General features: G+C 32.9%; 1 protein-coding gene across 3 annotated transcripts; it reads right to left on the bottom strand.

Annotated features, from left to right (window-relative positions):
• Window positions 1–302: 302 nt before the first annotated feature.
• Window positions 303–27,647, bottom strand: LOC126971607 (carotenoid isomerooxygenase). Of its 3 annotated transcripts, XM_050817957.1 has the most exons (14): window positions 27,457–27,642; window positions 19,014–19,118; window positions 18,187–18,298; window positions 17,140–17,286; window positions 14,233–14,343; window positions 10,561–10,658; window positions 10,250–10,330; window positions 9,973–10,053; window positions 8,470–8,594; window positions 5,436–5,612; window positions 4,780–4,933; window positions 2,499–2,560; window positions 1,348–1,446; window positions 303–568 (listed from the first exon to the last, which is right to left on the bottom strand). In XM_050817957.1, the coding sequence occupies exons 2-14, from the start codon at window positions 19,114–19,116 to the stop codon at window positions 395–397; spliced, it is 1,524 nt and encodes a 507-aa protein (XP_050673914.1). In that variant the 5' UTR covers window positions 19,117–19,118; window positions 27,457–27,642; the 3' UTR covers window positions 303–394. The 3 variants fall into 3 exon arrangements, 2 of the variants coding, with proteins under 2 accessions (XP_050673914.1, XP_050673915.1); XM_050817958.1 differs by lacking the exon at window positions 17,140–17,286 and having other exon boundaries at window positions 27,457–27,640; XR_007730933.1 differs by lacking the exon at window positions 303–568 and having other exon boundaries at window positions 1,361–1,446; window positions 4,780–4,938; window positions 27,457–27,647.

Here is a 27,647-nt window from a genome sequence, read left to right as displayed (position 1 = left end):
ATGCCTGCTTGGTTACTGAAAATTCAGGCTTCTAGTTTTATCTACACCACGGTTATAGGGGTCGAAAATGGTCTGAACTGCTTGGAGAAAAAGATGGTACGGCCGTGCCGCTTGCTTTTGCTCGTCTTGGCAGATATTGAATACAGTATAATATACCTAAACTTTAATATCACCACAAGAGTATTCAAAATCGCTTGGACCTACTGCGATTCGAACCCAGGATCCCTATCTTTAGCAGTCAGAGTCAGCAAGTTAAGGCTAAAAGGTAAATAAAAGTTAGTCTAATTTTAAATTTCAGAGTTATTTATTACGTTATTAAATTAATACGTCTATGTAGACATAGAAAATTTTAAGATTTCTGTATACTGGGTACTTAATATTTATAATAATTTTTCTATCTCTTGTCAGGTAGAAACCATCCATGTAGACACTTTGGCGCTGGCGACGGAGTGATGAAGGTAGCTCGTGCTATCTCCGTCATGTTTTTCGCATCCAGGACTAGAAGAGCCACCTGGCGTTCTTCCTCGCTGAACACTAGAGCGCTGACTAGTACACCATCATCTTCTTGCTGAAATAGAATATGTTTTTTTCACCTCGATGAAAAGCTGTCTATACAAATGTACCTCGATGAAAAGATGTCTGGACAAAAGTACCAGGGACTTAAAGCGAGATTTTCATCCAGATGGGAAAAAAATTGCATACGCGCCACGTGAGATAAGTAGGACATTGCCACGTGCGATTGTCATTATTCCCCAGGTGAGAATGATCTACTTTTCTCCCTAGGTGCGTAATACACCTTTCCTTGTTACAATTGTTGTTCCATGTAGATAAAATTGTCTCTCGAGTAAGAGGAAAAATAAGGCCTGAAAACGTAAAAATAGATTGAAGAAAAAGGGGAAACGATATACCTATCACTAAAATTCAAACAGGAAGTAAATATTAAAAAGAGTGTGATAGATTATCCTTATCGTTACCTTTTGGTGAGAGTAGAAAGATATCACTGAATTGGACAGAATTGTTTTGAAAGTATTAATAAACATAACATATATTATATAAGTATACCTTATGCATTCTTTATTAATGCATGCCATTGTATACGACTTCCTGCTGTTTTGTGATGTCAACATTTTTTAAATTACAATTTAATTAATTTATAAAATATACACCAAAACTTACTAACGAAGTAAGTTTTTGTTCTAAAACGCCAGATGAACCGCGTCCATTTATCATAATTTATTATATAAAAACACGCACGCCAATTATATACCATCCAATATGTTATACCTAATGACTATTGTAGGACACTAGTTTTTTCAACCTACTATAAATAAATTAAGACCAGCTCACCTTAGCGTTGGGACGAGGAATGAATATAGGCTCACTAGGATAACAATGTGTTTCCCACCAAGTAATTGCTTCTCCAGTGATTGTATTCACTTTTATTAACTGAAACGATAATGCAGGTCACCTTATTGTTGGTTTTTTTAAGTATCTTTTTCAATCAAATAGATTTAGGCTGTATTTAGTGCTCGATCGACAGTCAGCGCTGACATCGGTCGAGCGTAGCTATAGCTATGAAAACATATGAACGCGTACAGTCCAGCGTTGATGAATTGCTACGCGCGTACAGCTACGTAGCGTTGATGAGAATCATCAGTCGAGCTCGTCGGTCTGCTGACGCGCTATGACGATAAATAAGTTCTGGCAATTTCGAATATATTGTACAAAATTTCTCCTTCAATTAGGTGCTCAATAATAATTGGGTGAACATGATAATTAGCCCTCCCCCTAACCCTATTCTAGGAATTGACCAGGAAAACAATTTATTCTGTATTTTAATTTATCTCGCACTTACTCTACAAGTGGGAGGCTCCTTTGCACTTGATGTCGGCTAGATAATGGGTACCACAACGGCGCCTATTTCTGCCGTGAAGCAGTAATGTGTAAACATTACTGTGTTTTGGTCTGAAGGGCGCCGTAGCTAGTGAAATTACTGTGCAAACGAGACTTAACATCTTATGTCTCAAGGTGACGAGTGAAATTGTAGTGCCGCTCAGAATTTTTGGGCTTTTCAGGAATCCTGAGCGGCACTGCATTGTAATGGGCATGGCGTATCAGTTACCATCAACTGTACATCCTGCTCGTCTCGTCCCGTATTTTCATTAAAAAAAACTTTTTGTTAGTGTCACAGATTCTAATTAAAAAGTTATAGGATCAACAGTATACCTTTACTATATTTCTTTCCTAACCCTCTTAAGAATGGAAAATGTTGCGATCGTAGAAATCTTAAGGGCTAGATATATTTGTAGTTTTGTAGAGCATATCAATATATATAATACACATGTATATATATACGTTAAACAAACAGCCGTGTTACCGACACAGTCAGAACGGATTTCATTTATATTCATGTATCTTCAAATTTCAATCATTAACTTTCTTAAATTTCACACATACAACCGTAAATAAATTATTAAAAAAATAAATAGTACACATACCGACCCTGGATGCTCAGTATCAACATCTGAACTGATCGCATAAAAATATCTATAAAATTTACCTGAAATAAAATTGTTATGTTTATTATAAAGCTTTCTAAACATCGACGTGAGTTCTTTAGTATAAAAAACTTGTGAAAATGCAGAATTACAAAAACAGAATATTATAATGTTGCCGCCGCTCAAGTTTTCTCGTAACACCAGAGGAATCACTACAACAATTCCATGGGAAAGGTTCCCATAAATGTGTGTCATACCAGATGTGTAATAAATACCTAGTAACAGTGGGTTAACTCCTCCATTCCACTGCTAAATAACTACAAAGCTTTTGATTCGACGTCACAAAAAAGTGCTATAAGATGGTAAGCATATTCAAAGTAAAAAGTAAATACTGATTTGATTTCGTGTACGTGATATGCCTCAATACGAGTACCGGTACGTAAGTGAGCGAACCGGTACTACAGTGTAGACTTTGCGGGCTCGCTTTCATGCAACTACAGCCCGTCATTGCTTAGCGTCGCCGAGTTCACTCACTGTTAGTATTTATTACAAATTATGGTCGTACATATAGATATTTATTTATATAAGGGTACCATAATACAGAGTTAAATGTTAATATATTTTTTTTATGAAAATAACATGAAAATGCAATGCCGTTCAGGATTCTTGAAAAAAACCCCAAGAATTCTGACCCTTACTAGAATTGCGCTCATCACCTTGAGACATAAGATGTTAAGTCTCATTTGTCCCATTAATTTCACTAGCTACGGCTCCCTTCAGACCTAAACTCAATAATGTTTACACATTACTGCTTCACGGCAGAAATAGGCGCCGTTGTGGTACCCATAATCTAGCCGGCATCCTGTGTAAAGAAGCCTCCCACTGGTAAATGTTAATAAGTAAAGTGTTTTACAATACAATCCTATTTAGGATCTATCCCTTAGTTACAATTAGCCAAGATTCTCTTAGCTGATTACACGTCAGAGCAAAATAGGTCAATATTATCGAAGTGTTTTAATTTATTGAAAATATTTGAAGTGCAGTGGAAAAACTGTGGACTGTAAATAGTCGGCCCATGAAGGTAACCGGGTCGGTAGCATTATACAAGATGATTTTTTAAACACATTTTTGTAAAAGAAACATTTCCGAATTCCCGAATCTATTAAAATTTTTAGTGTTAAACTAGTTGATGTTGAACTAGTTGACTGAAAACCAATGTGGCTTTGTCAATAGTAAGTCTACCATCGACGCTACACAATACGAGTCCTTATGAAGAAGAAAAGGGAGAGTAAGCAAGATCTAAATATGGTCTTCATAGATTTAGAAAAGGCCTTCGACCGCGTCCCCAGAGATCTCCGTTGGCAGTCCTTGCGAGCTCAGAACGTACCAGAATGGCTCGTGTAATGTACAGAGAAGTGAAAACTAAGGTGCGCAGCCCCGCTGGTCAGAGTGACCAATTTGACGTGGAAGTCGGCGTGCATCAAGGTTCAGCTCTCAGCCCATTACTCTTTAACTTCAACTCCAGAAAACCCCACTCAAAAGCGTAGAGTTCTTTAAATACCTTGGCTCTATCCTGACGAGCGACGGCACCATAGAGCTCGACGTCTCCAACCGCATTAACACTGGCTGGATGTAATGGAGCGAGCTAACAGGTGTGCTGTGTGACTCTAAAATGCCCATACCAATAAAAGGCAAAGTCTACAAAACTGCCGTAAGACCAGCACTAATATACGGCTCGGAATGCTGGCCGCTCAAAAAGCAGCAGGAACACAGGATGCATGTCGCCGAGATGAAAATGCTCAGATGGTCTGGTGGCGTCACCCGCTTGGACAAAGTGAGGAATGAGCACAGCCGCGGCACTTTTAGAGTTAGGCCAATCCCAGAAAAGCTGTTGGAGACTAGATTGAGGTGGTATGGGCATGCCATGAGGCGTCCAAAAGATCATATGACCAAGAGAGTGCTTGATATTAAGACCGAACCAAGAGGACGCGGGAGACCCCGATTAACATGGAAATCAGTAATAGACAAAGATCTACAAAAAGCCCAAATAGATCCGCAGATGACCCAGGACAGAACGTCCTGGCGAAGACTGATTAGGAGAGCCGACCCCAACTAAAATGGGATAGTGCGAGGATAAAGAAGAAGAAGTTAAACTAGTTGATGAGATACGACCGACCAATGGACAGCAGAGTCTTAGTTCCCGTTTATTACGGAACCCTAGATCCGGGAACAAAAAAAAGGCTTTAGCTCATTAGTAAATTGTATATACTTTCATAGTTACCATTGTGCAAATCGTAATGAATCCTTGGCGTTTCACAACCAATGTCAACCAAGACTTTAGGCTCTACTTTGGATAGATTTGAGGATAAATCCATCTCCAATCTCTTTGGTCTTCCACGAAACCACTCCGCGTAGTCGGCGTTGTATTGCATGTTCTGTACTTAAAGTTAGCTTTATCATTTATTAAATTATTTTAAATAGAATTTATTAAATATAGCTCAGATAATTTATGCGACTACATAGAGCCTATTATGCAAGGCCAGGTTTATTACTTTAGTGTGCCTTACACTTGTTTCGTCTCATACTCGCGATACGTCAGTTACTTTAGCATGGTTTACGGACGTTTGCTGATAATAGATGCTAACAGTTCGCCGCCTCTTTTTTCGACGTGTTTAGAGCTGTCTCAGTATATTATCTAGACATATAAATTCTCTAAGATCTTTAGTTAACAAATTTTTGTCCTTAATAACAATTTTTTTGACCTCAGCTTTGTTAATTTTTGAAAAAAAAAAATATTTTAGTAAACATAATATATTTATTTAAATTTTCATCTTTGCCTTATTATGATAGTATTTTGGGTATCTAAGTAATTTATTATTAAATAAAATTAAAGGATATTAAAAATGCAATACAATGTCGACTTTCTTATCGTCTTACCTCAATAGCCTCAACAAACATGGCATCCAAAGTCTTCGCATCCTTATATGCACAAAGATCAACAAATAATTTTCCTTTGTGTTCAAAACAGTTGATTATGTGTAAGTAGAATAGCGTTTCAGTCATATACCGTTTGACTTCCTTACCCGTGTTGCGGCATACCAGCACTATGTGTGTCTGTTGAAAAGTTGTAACATTATTTCAAATTTTATTATTTATGTAAACACAATGACGAGCGCCGGGATTATAAAACCAGTAGCCCTATCTTGTAACAAAAGGAGAAAAGGATCGAAGTATTAGAAAGAATTTCGTATTCTTGTAACACTATTTGACGTTTTGCACTGTGAGCGCCAAGTGCGAGATATTTTTCCTATTCGATCGCGTAAAAGTTAGCTACGATTTGTATGGCGTCGATGATGTTTTCCTCTACTGTCACTAGATGGCGCTCTACCGATGGTGATAAAGTTACGTTCCGATTTAACGAAATCTAAATGATACGTATTCTTGTATCAAGATCAAACGTCAATTGTGAGATTCTTATTCTGCAAAATTTTCACGATTGGTTGAGTTTTCTACTTAGACCATCATATACCCTTTTAATAGTAGTAGAAATATATTAGAATTGATAGGACAATATTAAGGCAGTATTTTCTTTGGTTAACGCAAGTATTACACACTTAAGTAAAACACTTTTAAAGGATTAAAACGCCTTAATTAAAGCTCTTGAAATGGCGAGTTCTAATGTAAAAGTGTTTTATTTATATATTAAAGTATTTCGTGCGAGCCTGTCGTTCAAAATGTCGTTGACGCGCGGTTGCGATCCCGTAATGGTTCAGTTAACGTTCTAAGGAGAATACGAATCTAGAGCAAAACATGGATAGAATCCACAGACATGGATCAAAATAGTTACCGCGAGTGTATGTACTTCGCGTGTCAAAAAGACGACAAAAGGAGGAGCAATGCTCTTCCTTTGACGCTTTTATTTTATTTTTTATTATGATTTATAATACATTGCCGATTTTAGTAATAAGCAATACCGACTATTGATGTACTGAAAACGTCAACTAATGATGAGGTGAGTGGCTAAACGTTAGGCTCGATGCACTGGCGTTTTTAACGACGTCACAGTAGGTACAAAAAAGGGCACGCTTGGTTTTCATACAGACGGGGGGATTTGCGTTTTCTGCTTGGATCTATGTCTGTGATAGGATCGAACCGATTTTGAAATTACGAGAAAAGCATCGCTGTGTTATGTGGATAATATATAAGTATATATCATAAAATATCTAGGTATATAATAATCCATGCATGTGCATAGATATTGTTAATGTATTATTTTACTAAGATCGGTGTCATGCAATTAAATAAAATACATTTTAAAAGATTTATTTAACACAAGCGTTATTGTGACTCAGTTTTCAAACTTTACTTATCCGCGATAAATTATAATATGAAAAGTTAGCCAACGCAATAGGTATTTAAAACTTTTTGGGTTGGCATTTGAAATTCGCATCTCGAATTTGAGGTTGTTTAATATCGTTTTATATGGAGGTGGTTTTTTATTTGTGTTTTAAGTTACGTTTGAAGAACTATTTGTCACACATGAAATAGAAAAATAAGCCAAGCGAAGGAGGAGAACTGGTTCACCCAAGCTCTGTGTTAAGTCAGGTTAGATTTAGGTATTCTCAACTCATGAGGCGAGCGGAAAGTACCTTAGCATCGACCGGCAACTGGCGAGTGCCAGGACCGAATCGGCTGCGATTCACTAATCTAAGGCGGAGTAGGTATCGTTTAGGTCTCAAATCATTGCCTTAATTTATTGCGAGGGAGGTCTACTTGAGGATAGCTCCCCTAACCCATTTAGATATTAGCCATTATTGAATTATCTTTAGCATTACCATATTTGACAATATTATGCCAAAGTTATTTTTTTTATTTATTTATTTAATTCAGATAGATCTCTATATATATTAGTTAATATATTAGTAACAATATTTCTTATGAAGTATGCTCGTATTATTAGTAAAATAAATTCATAAACCTAGAGCTAATTGTATCCATTGTTTCTGGAAGGAACAGTCTGCTCTGGCAGCAATCATCCTTAGGATGCTGTTACTGCTTACACCTACACGCTGCAACATGGATACCGCTTGTTGCGCATTATGGCATGGAAACCATCCACAGATGCATCTGCAAATATTCCAGAAGCACTACAACGCCACGGTAGCGCCCCAATAGCCTCCTAAACGCATTATTATATGTGACACGTACAACGCGCGAATATGACACCCACAAGCCGCTCGAGTAAAAAGACTGGCAGAATGCTTTGAATAATAGCACTTTAACATTATTTATGCATAGTGCAAACCTGCGAGCGAGCATATTACTCCTCACTGCCCGCGCTCTACGCTCCCGCTCTATGTCACAGTCATCTCTTAAGTCATTCGAAATGATGTCACCTAAATATTTGAACTTATCAACAATCTTTAGCTATTTATTTGCGAGAAATAAGCAAGGATAATTTCATGACTTCTATTTTGGAGTTTGAAATATGTGATGTGATGCTGAGACTGTCATTCCCAGGAGATTTTTCACGTTGCATTTTTGAAATAATTTCCGAAATGCACTAGGCTGGTATTTGTATGTTTTCATGAGTATTCAAGACCTCAGCATCGCTCAGCATGTAGAGATCAGCATGCAGGGGTGACCGTGTACAAAAATGGTTATTAGCAATTTCATTATGTTCATTTGCATAACCAAAATTTATAGGGAAGGTCGGTTTAACATTAAGGCTCTTTGTATTATTACAAAAAATTTTGAAATCTTTGGTAGCCTGATCAGATGCAAGTTAGTCTATTTTAAGCTGAACCTGCCTATCCTGACACCATTTTAATTTGGACTAAAAAATTTTTTCGCTTCTGTCAACTCATCAGTCCTTCTAGAACCCACATTAGTAATAAAGTACCTACTAAGTACTTATTAAAATAATAAAGTTAATTTTATTTTTGATTATTATAAAAGATGTAATACTTACCTCACAATCGTCAAACCATTTCAAACTTGACACCAGCGGCTTGTTCCTCAGTTGGTTCCGAACCATTTTATTAAGTGATATTGTCATTGGTTGTTCTACTATTACGAAGTAATTATCTGTTATACCTGTAACATGAAATGACCAAATTATTCACTATTTACTTACTAGAATTTCAGTTAAAGTTAAGTCAAGCTAGTCGATATCTTGAGTCTCTACATAGATGTCGCTAGTAGGCACTTATACCATAAAAGGGGAATGGGCAAACTGGTCTACCTATTCAAGACTAATTAAACCTATATCAGTGAAAAGCTTATTAAGTACTAATTTCGTTCCATAGAACAGTGCTGAAGCCTTGAAAATGATAAAAAGTGAAAAAAATAATAATAGAAGGATGAAACCCATTGGAAAAGTAAGAGAATATAACAAAAATGAAAGTCAAAATAAATTACGGGTGTGTTTTACGGCTTACCGGAAGTCGAGATAAACCGTTTTTTACCCTAAAACACCCCCCCCCCCCCCCCCCGCTCCACTTCCTGAACTCAGATTGCCCGTTATTTATTTATCCTTTCATTTATGTTATATATTCTCTTCCATTTCCAATGGGTTTCAACCTACTATTATTTTTTTGGTTTCAAAAATTATCTACCCTGGTCTCAGTTCTCTACCCTACCCTCTTCAGTTTTACTCTTATTTCAAAGTACAGTGTGCGTAAATTATTTATTGGCTTTCTATTTTATTATTAAAATGGAAGAATTTAGACGAGAGTTATATGTTGTGTGCAGCCGTTCTGTTTTGCGACAGCGCCGGCATTCAATAACTCAGAACATCATACAAACCTAAACGATAGCCGTAATTTGAGTATTGACTTATTAGCTTCTCATTTCCACAGATGGCGTTGGTGTTGGATAGGTGGACCAACGTTCATAAATTTTTGCCCATTCTCCTTTTTGTAATATATCTAATAATAATAATAATAATTAATTCTATATTACCATACAAAACATCACAAATATAAAATGAATAATTAAGCTACGCGATGAAACAATAGGCAAAAGGAAAAGGCTCAGCTCCACCTAACATGGAATCAATATTATTTTACTCTTTGCATGGAATCATCGATTTATGTTTCCATGCAGCGCTGTTCTTCAGTCATCCCCTCCTCCCTAAGGTGTTGAGTGGGAGTGGATGTATTATGGCTCCCCGATTACCTACTTAAGCTATTTTTTTTATATTAACAGAAAATTTTATATTAATTTAAAAATAACGTGGGCGAGACAATCATAAGTGCGCATAGGACAGCAGCAGCCTCGACTGACAATCGTGAGTGAAAAACTAAACAAATTGGTTTCAGTTTCTTCAATTTCCTCATGCAAAAATGAACCAATTATACCAAAGTTTAAAAAACTGATTAGAAAGTAAATAAAGTAAAAGTGCCCGTTTTTTTGAAAAGGAGTTCATATATAGTGAATAGAAATGCTGTTATAGAATTGATAGAATATTTACCAAATGTATGCATGTAAGACGGGTACAGACACCATCGTGGTTTCATGGAACCAACAATCTCTGCCGCCGCGAACATATCACCTGCAATGATTATAAATATATATTAAATCCAAAAGACTAACGAAAATTTCACTAATTTCTAATAACATAACAAAGAATAAACCGAAAATATAACAAAGAGGTGACGAAATGAGTACAGGTAGCAGTGATCACTTGTTATTAGGTGATCAGCATACTGCCATTCCATAAAAGAATTATAATGTAATTCATACTTTACCTTTCTCCAGAAAAGGAAACTTTACTAAAACGTGACGCAGTCGTCCCTTCACTACAGACATTCCCAAGTTGTAAACATCACCTGAATAAATTTATTTTCTTGTAAGTAACCGCATCGTATCACAGACCGCTATTCGCGTACATATTGGAAACAAAGCTTAATAAAATTAATTATTTGTAAGTAACTGTATCGTTATTACTAATAATGTACATATTGATAACAAAACTTAAAATATATATCCAACACATGGACGTCCGATTAGATTAATATGTAAAAGTGCCAGTCAGTTTTAATTATTCAGAATAATTTACCATTTGGCATCACGTGTGGATGTGAGGTGTGGTTGACCAGAGCTATGCTTTTGTAGAGATCCTTCCTCTCCATAGTCTCCAATGTGATGTGATCTATTCTGTACAAACATAAGAAATTTATTCACTTATATCAATTAAGAAATATGACAATGTGATATTCTTTTTAGTTTTAATGTTTATTGAATAAAATCTTTTGTTTGTGACAAAAATTAATTAAAATTAAATTCATTAAGAAATAATACACAGGTATAAATCCTAAGCCTTCTATGGAACATTATTGGAAATTGCATGTGCGTTATTACTATATCCGCTCATGTATAGAATCAATATGTTTACTGCAATACTTAGATGGTGGTGTTTCACTGAAGTACATCGTCTTGTGTGTGCGTTCAGTGTTATTGGAGGATGAAGAACGCATTATGAAATTGATCCACTAATACACAAAGTCGTAGATAATTTTCGTGGCCTCTATTTACCTGACGGCAATATATTAGTTGACAAGTCCATGGTAAAATTTCACGGAAAATTGATTATTTGAACATAAAATCCCGCCAAGACTGACCGCTATGACATAAAGATATACAAAGCTTGTTTTTTTTTCTTTATTGATTTAGGGGCTTATACGTATGTACATGTCAGTCCCATTATAATCTAAGTACATTAAAAAGACAAAAGAAAAACAAAATTCTTAACAAACTAAAAAAAAAAGTTAATAAAACCAAAAGCAAGTTATATCTATAGTGTTCAAACAATAAGACTTATGGATTCAAACAGACTTATGGCATCCTTAGAAGCAGGGCGGGCAAGTATATTTACAAACATGTCCGTATCAAATCTGTTCAAACCCATAAGTCCTACAATTTTGTCTCTACTAGGCTGAAAACGGACACATTCTTTAACAAGTGCTCAACATCCTCAATTGTTCCACATAACTCACATAGAGGTGACTCCGCAATTTTCATCAAAAATTTAAACTTATTCAAAGGCATGTGTCCGGATCTCAGTCTGTGAGCAATAACAATGAACCTCCTTTTAATCTTTAACAAAGCTTGTACTATGAATAGCTGCACATGGTCGTATCAAATTTATTCCGGTGAACCGGAGAAATTAGAAGGCCTGGATGAATCTGGTTCAATTGTAATCAAATTTTCTGAACCGATTCTGAAGAAGGTCGTTTTAGTGTTGCCGATAATTATTATATGAGCGTTCCGCTAGGCAACATGCCTAAACCAACGGAGAACGGTACTCTAAAAACAAAAGTAATCTTCCCGAAGAAGTTGTTAAGAAAAAACTAAAAAAGAAAGAAATTTGTAAGATAAGCGAGACGTACTGTATAATCTCTACCTGCAATGGATAACAAAGAGATGTGATGTCATAAAACCTGATGTTATAATAGATAACAATGCGTTAAAAAACGTAATAGATATTTCAGACCAACGTGCATCCTTACACTGTCCTTTACGGATAACCTGGTACAAAGAATAAGAATAAGATTTCTGGTAATAAGAATTATTTTGCTATACGTTCACATAATTTTCACGAATATATTATGCCACGCTCATAACAAAAATAAATGCCAAAATTGTATCAAGAAATGAGTCATATGTGAGTCCTGAACTTTTCCCAAAGTTCATTATGAGTCAGACTCATTGGACAGGTGGTAATTACAAAAAAGACAGTACCATGTACAGACTACAGCAAATTTATCGTACCTGAACATCTCGAGATAATATATGAACTCTTGTGAAATCTTGTGTGATGAATTATTAGGTTACGTAATGAAGACGTATTATCTATTCAGAATATTATATAAATCAAGCATTATATTCAAAACTTTGATATACTGAGAGAGTTATTGTACTGAAAGCATTCAGAATATCAAGATATTTTTAATAAATCAAAGCCAAATAAACTTTATTCAATGAAGCTTAAATTAAGAGCTTTTGAATCGGTACTATAAATATTTCTATTAAATTTCTGAATCTACCATATACTGTTCGGAAAAAAAAGAACTCATGAGAAGAACATACAAGAAACACAACGGCCACTCTTTCAACCAATAGAGTATTTTACAATGGCTGTAATATACAAAACAAACTACTCTTACAGATAGTTCTGTGAGATTTTGAAGAAGTTAAAAATTTCGTTGCAGAGAGACACGTTATAAATTAGACGTCACTTTAATTACAAATAAGGGAGACACGTAGAAATTTCATAATAAATGCAACAAGGTTAAAAAGTTGTTATCATTGGATAAATCCTTTACAATGAACTTAAGACATTGACATTGACTTGTCCTTCACGATCCCGGTGAACCCCTCGGGGACATCCGGTAACGGTTAGCTATATTGTTGGAATCACAATGCAATTTCTACAATAAAACAAGTCGTAATAGGGGTTAAATTATAAAATTGCCGTTTTATTGTAATAGGTACTTCAAATTGATATAGAACCTTCATGGTTTGAGATTTTGAGTGAAACTTTTTTCTCGCCTTCCTGTTAGATGGCTCCAATGTAATTACGGTAATTTTATTGTTAAATATCAATATGTTAAGTTAAAACAAAAACGAAATTCAATTTTTAGTACAAATCGGCAATTTCATACCCCTAATATGTTTTGATAGATCTAATACTATTAAACAAATCATTCTTGTACAATATAACTAAAATGTTATCTTTGTTTTGTGAGTCTAACGGCTTGTAGAATTGGGTCAATTATTAGTTAGTATTTAGAAAAATCTTTTCTTAAATAAGTTTCTAACAAGTTACGTTGATTTCTATTGCCGGTCGATTATAGTATTCGTAAGTAACTATTTAAAATATATCAATCATTGTTTTTGGTTGTCTTAATACCCCGTTACAATTTCAATGAATATATATTGCATGCGCATTACCTAACTACTAATATATGGTTAACAGATTTTTCTCTTTTCGTAGCGTGTGAGACACGCACTTTTGGATTTTCCCAACCATTAAAATTCTGCAATAGTTTACATTATTTGCATTTGCATTGTTGCTTATTACCAAATTTGAAAATATACCATCTAAAAATTATTGATAAAATCAAATTTAAGAAATAACACACAAAAATTTCATTCTATTTTCTGAATCTTCATTATCTATTCTACATTTTTGATTTTCGACTATAATGGCCCAAATATTAAGGAAACGCGATTAACGCAAATTTTGTCCATAAAGAAACCAAAGTTCACCTTTGTACAGCGTTGTTCACCTTTGACTAATCAACTGTGGTACATTGGAAGGTGAAATTCAGTCTTTTTGTTTTAAATCCTTACAAGACTTAATTTTAACTTCATTTTTTTTAACCTATGGCGCTTGAGTTAATTACGTATGAATTTATCTTAAACTTATTTATAAAAGGCATTTATTTTGTCAATATTGATTCCTTTAGAATTATTTTTGATATCACTTCTAAAGAAAAAGCACAAGAAACTGTCCCAGCATTTTTTTTGCGCTCATTTTAATAAAATGTCTCATTAATGTCTCATTTCATCATCAGTCATCGTCAATTGCCACGGAAAAAAGACATCGATCGAGGATTTTACGGAAACACCCCAAGTAACAATTGACAAATGATATGAGAACTGGACTTCTGATGTAACAAACTACTTTTATTACAATAAATGACGATATTGTTAAAATCTCAATTACCTGTGAACTACGGGTCCTTCAGTAAAAGCATATATTTCATCCCCAAAAGGGTATACCGATATCATCGCGTTATCAGACATTGACTCTCCAGGGTTGAACAATGCTGCCATCCTGGAAAAACAAAAAAAAAATATAAAATATAAAAGTCATAAACATAGTACCTAGTTTACTTAGACTATTTTGAAAGGCTGTTAATATTATGGAATAGGAGAACAGTAGGCCTGAGGGTTGTTACTGATGTGGAGTCAGCAACACTGCCCTTTTCTTCTAACAACAACAGAAGATGGAGCCCCAACCTGAGAGTTGAATAAGACATACTAAGATTTACGAACTACACGTCACTCGAACGGTTGACTTTGTTGGAAGAGCACTCGGACGGAATCCGAGAGGTTGCGGTTTCGAGTCTCGCATCGTTCATATAATTTGGGTAGTACCCAAATTTTAATTAATCCCAGAAGTGAGAGTTATCACTTCTAAAATAGCAAATTGTTTAGATTTGAAAGAGCGACGTCTCAAGTCGATTTTCTAATATGCAATTATTAAGGTTGAGCAGGTATGAACTGTAAAGTAGATCCTGTAGATGGAGCCACAACCTGAGAGTTGAGCAGGACATACAAAGATTTACGAACTATGTCACTCGAACTATTGGATCACTTGGAAGAGCACTCGGACAGAATCCGAGAGAGTTCATAAATTTTTGTTATAAATTTAATTCAAGAACTTACAAGAGCAATACAAGATTTTAAAGTGTTTTAAGGTACCTAGAAATACCATGGAAGGAGGTAGCGACGAGTTGTGTTATAGTCCATGTGTAATAAATAATACGATTTAGTACAAATAATCATACGATTTTCTTAAATAAATATTCAAAACCACCATAGTGTGTCTTCTACCGCATTTATCACGGAGAGTGTTCCAAAGAGCTGTTTCACTATCAGATGAAGCTCTTCTTCAAATCAGGGATTACCCAGCCGCCGAATTCCACCTTCGCACGACACGCCACAAGTTAGGATATCATCCCCACCATCTGGATGTATGACGGTCCTTCACAGTACGGTTTTCAAGGAGCTTTCTTTCACGTACTACAAAGCTGTGGAATGAACTTCCTTGTGTAGTGTTTACGGGATGATACGCCATGGTTACCTACATTAAAAGCGCATACACCTTCCTTAAAGGCCGGAAACGCTCCTGTGATTTCTCTGGTGTTGTAAGAGAATGTGGGCGGCGGTTATCAGTTAACACCAGGTGACCTGTGTGCTCGTTTGTCCTCCTTTTTCATAAAAGTGTTAAAATAATTAATATTATTTAACAAAAATAAGAACCTCCGACATTTTGTGTGTCGATAGTGTAAATTTATCATATTTCAAAAAGTTCACTGTGGTTCGATCATACTAAACATTTATCACAAATTGTAAACACGTTAATTTATGGCGCTATCTATCTCTTGCCGTTTTTAAGTCATTAACCTTCCGAAATCGGAAAGTGCCCCTTACTAAGTTAAAGTGGCACTAACTTACTAGTACTATTATACGAGGTATTATACGAGCACTAGTTTTTCAGATACGCCTAAATCGAAAGTGCCGTACGGCACACTACGCCCTGACCAAGTTATGACCCTTATTTTGTTTATAAGATAGTTTATTTTGCATGGTCTTATAGTTTATTTCAATAGCTTTTATTTATTTATTAGGATTTCCAACAACAAGTACACTAATACAAAAATAAAATTAATACAATAAAATTAATGGTAAGTGTCTTATCACTTACAGGAAATCACAGCATGCACCGAATTTTACTTAATTAAGATAACAACACACTTATGTTTTTATTACAAACATAAAATAGTAGCAAAATTAGTAAGCATAGATTTAAGATCCTGTTTGGGTAATATTATTAAAGATATCTCTTTCAAGAATAATTTTCTTAAAGTTTGAGGAAGCGAAAATATCTAAGGAATCCTTGCTATACTGATCATACAGGGTATACATTCGTGACAATGGGCAGAATTTTCTTAAATTAGTGCGACAATTTGGTAATGGAAATAAGATTTGTCACTGACATGATCTTGGAATTCTATTTCGTATATGAAATCTAACTTTGCTGAGCAAGTCGGGACAATTAATTAGGCCAGTGCATATTTTTTTTTAGAAATAATATGACCAGATAATTTCTTCGTTCTTCTAGGGAGTTCATGTGGAAATATGATAGTCGTTCTTCATATGTTTTAATCTTTTTAAGAACTCCATAACCATACGCAAGATGTCGTACCATCTTTTTTTGGACACGCTCAAGTCTAGCAACATTTACTTTATAATGTGGCGACCAAACAACACTGCAGTACTCTAAATGACTTCTCACCAAACAGTTGTACATTATTTTTTTAGTCATTGGGTCTTTAAAATTATTTGCCTCTCTTAAAACAAAACCTAATAATTTCGAAGCTTTTTCTACTATTTTATCTGTATGAGTGTTAAAATTCAATTTGGTATCAAAATGAATTCCAAGATCACGTATACACGTGACTTCTTCCAACATGACTCCATTTAAGTGATACGACGTAGGCAGCACATTCTTATTTTTCTTAAATTTAATATGTTTGCATTTTCTTACATTAAGTGACATATCGTTAAGCTCGCACCAATTTTCCAAACTATCAAGTTCTTCCTGCAGATGATAGGAATCGTTCAGTGACTTGCTAACTTTACAGACATTGAGATCGTCAGCTTTCTGATACATTCACTCAAATCATCCTAATTATAAGCAATCAAATAAAACACGTAAATTAATACGTATTGAATGACCGCTGCGTACGCGACAAATCAATCAAAACCGATATAAGGCATACCGCGCCGGGTTGCACTTGCCGATTTCGGAAGGTGATCGAAGTTTAACATATTATTACTTTACCTGTCAAATATTGTATGGCATGGATCAGGCACTGCTTTAGTCCCAAACTCTGTGACAACAATACGGTTAGCTGCACGATTCTTCTTGAACGTATTGGAACTCAGAAACCGACAGTTATACGTTACTTGACCATCAGCTATTGCAAATCTTAAAATAATGAATAACATAACGAATGATTGCCTAGAAATGTATTTCACTTCTTATATACATTCTTCATAATTTTATCCAATATTAATAAGCCTTGCATATTGAATCATTATAAAATTACTTATCAAAAATAAGATTTTTTGAATTTATATCAACAATAATATTATGAAGTATAAAACATTAATATATTTGCTGTCATTTTTTATTTGATACGTCGTTCTTATGTCCCGTGGCTTCCAATATTTATTGTTTTAAAAATCATAAATCTATAGCTAGAATTAAGCTTATATATATATATATATATATATAATTATATAAAGGCCGAGATAGTGCTATTTAGGCGTCTGAACTGTTGTTTCAACTACGTTCCAACCACGGATCTTACTTGAACTTGGACCTGATTTTCTTTAGCATATGATGGATGGACGGGAAATGGAACCAGATTTTTTTGGATGTTTAGGCTGAGAACATATTCTAACCTCAAAGATCGGGCAGGAATCTCAAAGACCTTCGATTTACCAGTTAACAGCCATTTTACCCCTGTTATCGAATACAATAGAATTATATTTATTTACCATACCATACCACATAAGCAATAACATAACATACTGCAAAAACTCTTGCTAATCGTCATGAAGCTACATCAGTTCGTAAAGTGGGACATGGGGAGAAGAACTGACAAGAAACTCCCAGCCCATCGTTTAAATCATATAAAAACATCGACTATAGAGTATAATACAATTTTAGATGGCCTGCGGAGAACAAGACAAGAACCATGCATCAATATCCCCTGTATAACCTGCTATACTATATATAGTAAGCCTTCTTTGTCAAATAACTATTTATATGAAAAAGTTGCGTTGGCCTTATGCAGTTGATAAAAAATACAAATTACCAAACCTGTGTAATAGCGCAGAGCTGTCGAATAAATGCTCAAAACGCATCGAGCCTACATTAAGAGATCCAGGTCCGTTTCGGAGCAGAGTGCCTCGGAGCCAACGAGGAATGTCACCTAATAAATAATTTCATTACATATTAGTATACCTTTCAAGACAATCTTACTTTATCAACACTAACAACGGGTCACATAAACATTTAAGTATTACAAAACTATATTAAGTACATAGCCTTTAAATTTTACGCCTTCACTATTTGTATGAATAACCGATAAATAATTTATATTAATTTGTGCGTGTACATATTTTTTTTTTATTTTTAATGAAAGATTCTTCGGATAACTAGCTTATTCTTAACAATTTAACAATCATCATTCGATTAAAGATAAAAAAATACCAGCTTTTAAGTCAAGGGATAAGGAAGATATTTCTTTACTACTTTTTATGAAATCATTTATATTATTTAAACACGGCTCATAGCAGCACCTAACAAACTAATTTGTTATGTATTATTACAGTCTATTATTATATTGAAAAGAGTGGCCTTTGAGTTCTTCTCACGAGCTTAACTATTTACGAACATATAATGGTAAATTCAGTCATTTAATAGAATTCATATTTGTAGCGACGATTCAAAAGCGCTTAGTTTAAACCTAATTTATTAAAGTTTATTTGACTTTGAAAGAAAATTAAATATTTCGTCAAAAACTCATCTCATGAGACCTCCACGATGATCAATTATGTTCTATGCTAACCCATTGACATATTGGCAAGTAATATAATCACCATTGAAGTTTTTACACCACTTTTTATGTTAAAAGTTTAGCAAACCTGTAACGTGTCCAGTGATGGGTTGCACAATTTCCTCCTGGCAAGAACGTAACCAGACGTTAGAGTCGCAAGCAGGGTACAATTTCACTTTAGGCCCTGCCATTGCTGAAACATTAAATTATTTGCATATACTTCATAGATCAGATTTAAGTTCATGTTAACTCATGTTCATGCAAATTCATGTTCATGTAAACTCATGTTTATGTAAATGCAAAAGCTTTAAGGTTAAATGTTATACACTTTTATAATTAAATCTTAGTTACTGTTCAGGCCATATCTTTTTTTTATGAAAATAAGGGACGAGCAGGACGTTCAGCTGATGGTAATTGATACGCCCTGCCTATTACAATGCAGTGCTGCTCAGGAAAATTGAAAAACCCAAAAGTTCTGAGCGGCACTACAACTGCGCTCGTCACCTTGAGACATATGTTGTCAAGTCTCATATTCTCAATCTCAATTTCACTAGGTACGGCGCCCTTCAGACCGAAACACAGTAATGCTTATACATTACTATTATCTATAAATAAATTTACATATTTTATTAAAAAATGACTCTGTCGTAAATTCTATTATTACTTTTAAATTCTAATTTTCAGCTGTGGAGTAGCCACAGCTGTTATAGCAATAACAATAACAGTAAAATCATGTATATTGTATTAAAAAGAGCGCAAAAAATAATACTAGTACAGTTTCTAGCGCCGTTTCTTCTCTCTCAGAGCGGCATTTCTTTCGGAAGCGGTGATAGAGTTTGAAATGACATCAAAAACAATTCAAAAGGATTTATTTCTTGAGAAAATGAATGCCTAATTAATAATAACTAATTATGTAATTACGTTTATTCGACACAAAAATCGGAAACGCTCTTATGATTCATCTGGTGTTTCATCATTTCATTCATTCATCACACGAGAGAATGGCCCGAGGTGATCACTTACCATCAGGTGACACGTATGTATTTTACTAATCGTTCGTTATCGTCCTATTCCAATGAATAACCATAATATAGGGTAGAAACAGTAAGGTGTACTTATTTCTTAAATCTTTCACGAATTCCAAATTATTATGAATTCGTGAAAGATTAATAATAATAATAATAATAATAATAATAATAATAATAATAATAATAATAATAATAATAATAATAATAATAATAATAATAATAATAATAATAATAATAATAATAATAATAATAATAATAATAATAATAATAATAATAATAATAATAATAATAATAATAATAATAATAATAATAATAATAATAATAATAATAATAATAATAATAATAATAATAATAATAATAATAATAATAATAATAATAATAATAATAATAATAATAATAATAATAATAATAATAATAATAATAATAATAATAATAATAATAATAATAATAATAATAATAATAATAATAATAATAATAATAATAATAATAATAATAATAATAATAATAATAATAATAATAATAATAATAATAATAATAATAATAATAATAATAATAATAATAATAATAATAATAATAATAATAATAATAATAATAATAATAATAATAATAATAATAATAATAATAATAATAATAATAATAATAATAATAATAATAATAATAATAATAATAATAATAATAATAATAATAATAATAATAATAATAATAATAATAATAATAATAATAATAATAATAATAATAATAATAATAATAATAATAATAATAATAATAATAATAATAATAATAATAATAATAATAATAATAATAATAATAATAATAATAATAATAATAATAATAATAATAATAATAATAATAATAATAATAATAATAATAATAATAATAATAATAATAATAATAATAATAATAATAATAATAATAATAATAATAATAATAATAATAATAATAATAATAATAATAATAATAATAATAATAATAATAATAATAATAATAATAATAATAATAATAATAATAATAATAATAATAATAATAATAATAATAATAATAATAATAATAATAATAATAATAATAATAATAATAATAATAATAATAATAATAATAATAATAATAATAATAATAATAATAATAATAATAATAATAATAATAATAATAATAATAATAATAATAATAATAATAATAATAATAATAATAATAATAATAATAATAATAATAATAATAATAATAATAATAATAATAATAATAATAATAATAATAATAATAATAATAATAATAATAATAATAATAATAATAATAATAATAATAATAATAATAATAATAATAATAATAATAATAATAATAATAATAATAATAATAATAATAATAATAATAATAATAATAATAATAATAATAATAATAATAATAATAATAATAATAATAATAATAATAATAATAATAATAATAATAATAATAATAATAATAATAATAATAATAATAATAATAATAATAATAATAATAATAATAATAATAATAATAATAATAATAATAATAATAATAATAATAATAAAATTTATTGCCTTCAACTTAATTTAAGTATACAATATCAGCTTATTACAAAACATACATTATTATGCTGGTTTTCAGCCATTCCCATCTCCCTAAGGTGTAAGGTGGGATACATAGTAAAGAGGGCAAACTAATAACGATAACAATGCAGATCCAAACTTTTTCTAAATGTATCAACCTCTGTATAAATTATGAGTGTATTTGTGAGTGTGTGTGTGTGTGTTGTATAAATATATGAGTGTGTGTCAATGTGTCAGTTTAAATGTAATATGAAACGAGTTGCAAATGTTATGGTTTAATCATGAAAAATATTTATATAAGGGAAGTTCTTTCCATACACAATAATTAAAATTTTCAGCTTCCTGTTGTTTTTTTAACAATGCCATTTTATATTTACCCTGAAGTACGTAGTTCCTCTTTTAGGTATGGCCTTATTTTATATAGTGATTTAGTTTATAGAAAGCAGTTCTTATTTTATTGTTAACATGTTCCATAAATTTTTGCTCGCCGTCTAATACCAGGCCCAAATTACGTGCAGTTTTTACATATTCTACTGGTATATCATTTATTTTTACTTTTTCGTTGCAGTTACATATATATTTAATTGGGGTTTTTGTTCCAAGGGCTAATATCTGTGATTTAGCTGGATTAAGTGACAGTGAGTTTTTTTTTGACCAATTGTAGATATTTTCTAAGTCCTGATTTATTTTACGTATAGCGTCTTCGACATCCTTGCCTTTGAAGGAGTAATACAGTTGCGTGTCATCAGCGTAGAGGTGGTACTTACAAGTTTTTATATATTTGGGCGGGTCAGCAGTAAAAATGGAGAAAATTATCGGGCTTAGCAGAGAGCCCTGTGGGACACCTCTTATCACAGGCAGCAACGAAGAAAGAAGTTTTTTACCAGTTTTGTCTTCAATTTCCACCATTTGGCTTCTACCAGTCAGGAACGTTTCAAACCAACAGCAAGTATTTTTGGTGAAACCATAGTGTTTTAGTTTTGACAGCAGTATTTCTGAAGGGATGCAGTCGAAGGCTCTAGAATAGTCTAGCAAAACTAGTATACTACTATATCCCATATCCGATGCTTCTGTCAAATCATCAGTGATATGTAGAAGGGCTGTTTCTGTGCCGTGACCCTTACGAAACCCAGATTGATATTTTGGTATTACTTTTATACTGTCGAGATAAGCAACCACTTGATCTAGGACTACTTTTTCTAAACATTTGGATAGTACGGGTAAAATAGAAATTGGTTGTAAATCATTTAGTCCATTAACAGTTGTTTTTTTTGGTATAGGTTTAACAAGTGCGTTTTTCCAACAAGAAGGGAATTTATGAGTTAATATTGACGTGTTAATGATATTTGTTATTATAGGCAGAGTAACTTCAACGGTAAGTAAAATCATGTCAATGTCTAATTTATAAACACCTATAGCTTTAGTTTTGATAGCCTTTAAAATATTAAGGACTACCTGCTTTGATGTAATTTTCAGTTCAAATGCTTATTGTATACTGTCTTTTTCGTTTGTCGTAATTTCTATATCTTCTTTGTTGTATGGGGGTAGATTTAAAAAATGAGCGTTTATTTCATTTGGGTCTTTAAGGTGGTCCGGTAAAGTGGTGTTGACTGATTTAGTAATCGTAGTAATATTTTTTATATTTTTCCACAAGAGGGCTGGTTTGTGAATATTGTTATTAATAGTGTTCAAAAAATGCTTTTTTTTCTCGTTCCTTAGTAGCTGTAACAAGATTCCTGAGGGTACGATAGTATGTTTTTGAGGTATCAGATTTAGTAATGTTTGCTTTCTTTAGAGCTTTATCTCTCAGGTTCATCATAATTTTTAAACTGTCTGTGATCCATGGCTTAGGTGGGCCTCTTAGAACTGATCTCTTAATTGGGGCATGAAGGTCGAATAATGTTAAGATATGATCGTTAAAAGTATCAACCATATGATCTACATCATTGAAGCTGTTGATAAGATGCCAGGGAATTAAATTAAGGTCAGATTTGAATAAAGTCAGATCCATATTATGGAGATATCGTTTGAACTTAAACGTTTTGTTAAGCCTTGGTTTCTTAATATTAAAATATGTCAACACCATCGCGTGATCGCTTAGGTCTCTGTTATGAATTATATCAACTTTCTGACATTTGGATGGAGTGTCAGTTAAGATAATGTCAATCAATGTTTCCTAGTTATCCGTAACCCTAGTCGGATCCTTGACTATTTGATGTAAATTATGTTGATAGCAAAAAGATAATAAATCTCTTACCTTTGTTTGTTGTTGTTTAATGCGAGCGACTATCCCTTTTCTGATAAAGAAACCAACTCCACCACCTCTCCTTTGACCGGTTCGAGCCTTGTGAATAAATCTGTAGTTGGTCACCGATGGCACAAGAGCTTCTTCCCCTTCTTTTATCCACGTTTCATTGAGCGCAAGGATATCTGGTTCATACTTTAATTAACTTATCAATAACTCATCCGTCCCTGTATTCAATGATCTTGCATTTAATAAACCTATTTTCAAACATTTTTTTGAAGGGTTAGCCATTAGGGATTTTTAAATGAACTACTTTAATAAACAATGTGCAACTAATATTTAACATTTGTGTATGTTTATATGAATATGTGTTTAAGAGTTCTGTGTGTTTAGTGTGAGTTCTGTTTAGAGTTTGAGCATTATTTGTACTATGTTGTGTAGAAAAAGTATGAAATAACAGAAGGTTGCACATTATAAAAATATAAACTTTAAATGTAAGTTTAAAATAAGAATGATAGGAAAATAAAGGCTCAAATATTAAGATTTTCCAAAAACCCGGAATAAATCACTCTCCTCACGTATCCTGGAACGTTCTTTTCCTTGCTCTTGCCGTACATAAATTTCACCGTCGCGTGTCCATACATATTTAAATTTTAATTCGCTGGCTAATAAGCGGGCTTTCTGAAATAAGTATCGGTTGTGTCCGCTGAGACGTTCATTTATATAGAGAGAGCGTGTAGGGCCTGGAAGCTGCAGGCCTTCGGTGTTAAGGCCACGGCGAACGCGGGCGGCGGTTAGCAACGCGTCCCTAGTCTCACGGCGTGTAAGACGCACGATAAGCGGTCGTGGTCTATACGGTTTGTCTTTCTCTTCTGGACGCCTGGGCCCAACTCGCTCCACGTTGACAATATCTTTCTCATTGATACTGATGCCTATTTAATGTGTAACGGTCTTAATAATATGCATTGCACTTTCGTTCTGAACTTCCGGACACCCAGAGATTTCAATATCGTTTGCTAATAATGTTTGCTCTTGTTCGACTATTTTTATACTCAGCTTCTGTATTTTGTTCTCCAAAACTGACAAATCGGTCGATTTTTCTAATTGCGACACTCGATCTTCAAGCTGTTGAATACGGGAGTTTTGCGCCTTAATGGTGTCCGACAAATTAATAATAGCGTCCTTAATGCCAGTCATTTGTGAGTTAAATAGCTCACTCATGTGTAGTTTCAGTTCTTCCATTATTGAGAACTCTGCTGTAGTATCCGTAGTTGTAGACCGAGCTGATGGATTTTTTTACACGCAACGTGACATTTTCATTCTCTGTATTTTTTTGAGTACGCTTAGATCCTTCACACTTGTTCGTTACATGTTGCCGGACTTCGTCCATTGTTGTGTCAATGTTTCGAACTGGAGTATTGGTATTGCCTCTTTTTGGTATTTTAGTAAGGCACTCAGGGCAGTTCCATTTATCCTTACGTTGCATCAAACAATACAGTTTGTACGTCACGTTGGCACAATCCAAGTCGTATTGTCCTTTACATGTTTTACACTGTAAATATTCTTTCTTGGGTAAGGCATTTCGGCATCCAGCGCATTTCGGGGGTGAGTTCATCATGAAAAAGACCAAGCAGTAAAATTCCTTTTTGCTATTTTAATGCCTAGGTAATATATTTTTAAGCTATGTATTCAAAAGATTTATAAACAACCTTATAAATATAATATTATGTTGACAAGCTAGATGGCGCTTGTATGTTTTATTTTAAGAATTTAAAATTACTTAGCAATATAGCAATTATATTAACAAATACAGATACTTAATAAAATAATTTATATTGTTCACATTACAAAAAGTACTTCTCTTATAATCTCCTTCAATCAGGTGGCTGTAATGTAATGTTGTGTAGTTGTGTGTTGTAATATACCAACAAGTCACTTAGCTTTTGAAGGATGATGCAATAGTTCCGAGCACAAGATCACTAAATTTTAACTGCACTTTTTACTATATTTAACGAATATCAAGTTTTGCTAACACTATATATGTTTTATTGGATTTTACACAAATTATCTAGCCCCAAACTAGGCATAGCCTGTACAATGGGTACAAGACAGCGATATATTTAACATAATATACTTACTTAAACATACATAAATACATATAAACATCCATGACTCGGAACAAGCATCCATATTCATCATATAAATTATTGCACCGACCGGGATTCGAACCCGGGACCTCTAGCTTAGTAGTCATGGTCTAACCATTCAGCTATATGGGTCGTCATAGTTTATACTTTTACCAATCACCAATAACTTTTTTATTTATATAATTTATATATATAACAGCATCAATTCCACCTTCGCACGACACGCCACAAATTAGGATATCACCCCCACCATCTGGATGTGTGGCGGTCCTCCACAGTGCGGTTTTCAAGGAGCTTTCTTCCTCGTACTACTAAGCTGTGGAATGAGCTTCCTTGTGCGGTGTTTCCGGGACGATATGACATGGGTACCTTCAAAAAAAAGCGCGTACACCTTCTTTAAAGGCCGGCAACGCTCTTGTGATTCCTCTGGTGTTGCAAGAGAATGTGGGCGGCGGTGATCACTTAACACCAGGTGACTCGTACGCTCGTTTGTCCTCCTATTCCAAAAAAAAATCAAAAGAGCTGTAACGAAAGATCGTATACATACAATCTAAATTTAGAACATTGCTGGCCGCTAGAAGAAATATCCCAGTGATCCAGCTTTAAAGTTTAAAGGCTAAAGTTTTAAACAAATTGTATTATCATTGGTCCATGTGTGCAAATTTTCAAGTAAATCATTTCATCATCTTGAAGTGGGTGAAAATTACTTTGAATTATTCCGTTACATACCTACATACATACAGATCAAGTATAACCTTGCTACGCGTACTACTTATCTATAAATAAAAATAGATAAAACATAAAGCATATGACGATCTGTATAGCCAAGTGGTTAGCGATCCTACCTACTAAGCATTTATATGATGAATATGGATGTTTGTTTCCGAGTCATGGATGTTTAAATGTATTTATGTATGTTTATATGAATTTATGTATGTTTAAGTAAGTATATTGTATTAAATATATCATTGTCTTGTAACCCATAACACAGGCTATATATGCTTAACTTGGGGTAAGATAATTTGTGTAAAAAGTGTGTCAATATTATTATTAATATTATTATTATAAAAGAGTAACACTTATCGACTAATTGCAGTTACCGTACATATTCGCGTTGATTGATCCATCTTTTTAACACTCCAGAAACTATTTTTTTTAATAATGTATAAATTCTTGGGATGATTAACTAACAATGACCTTTCAGGCCATAAAGGACTTAAAAAAGTATTTCATTTAAATGCGTCTTACGTTATTAAAATAAATTATTATAAACCCTATTAAATCAATTGTTGTTAGGTGCTGTAAAATAAAAATAATTCTTGCCTCGCTATGAGAAAAATTTCACTTATATTTATACTATTAGATGAATTCTTATGTATGATATATACTTTTAAAAGGTTTCATAATAATATAATACTTCACAAACAATATTAAATCCTTTGGAATCAATTTTTAAGCGAAATATTATACTGTCAATGAGATAGATATCACTATCAATTTCTTAATTAAAAAAATTCTAAGTTTATAAATCACTTTACCACTGAGGAAACCTTACCTGATATGTTCACTTACTCTTCTATCACTTAATTACATACAATGCACACAGACTGAAGTCCATCACGTTTCTGAGGCAACAATGAGGGTGTAGGGGCTGTCCAACCCTGTCTAACCTTCGAGGACGCTAAATGAGGCGGAGCTCGTTTGTGAGCGGGAAAACACTAGTATCTAATTGACAAACTGAAATTA

The sequence above is a fragment of the Leptidea sinapis genome, chromosome 24 (assembly GCF_905404315.1).
Source record: "Leptidea sinapis chromosome 24, ilLepSina1.1, whole genome shotgun sequence".
NCBI lineage: Eukaryota > Metazoa > Arthropoda > Insecta > Lepidoptera > Pieridae > Leptidea > Leptidea sinapis.
The sequence above is the reverse complement of the archived record's forward strand: the minus strand, read 5'-3'. Positions and strand labels throughout refer to the sequence as shown.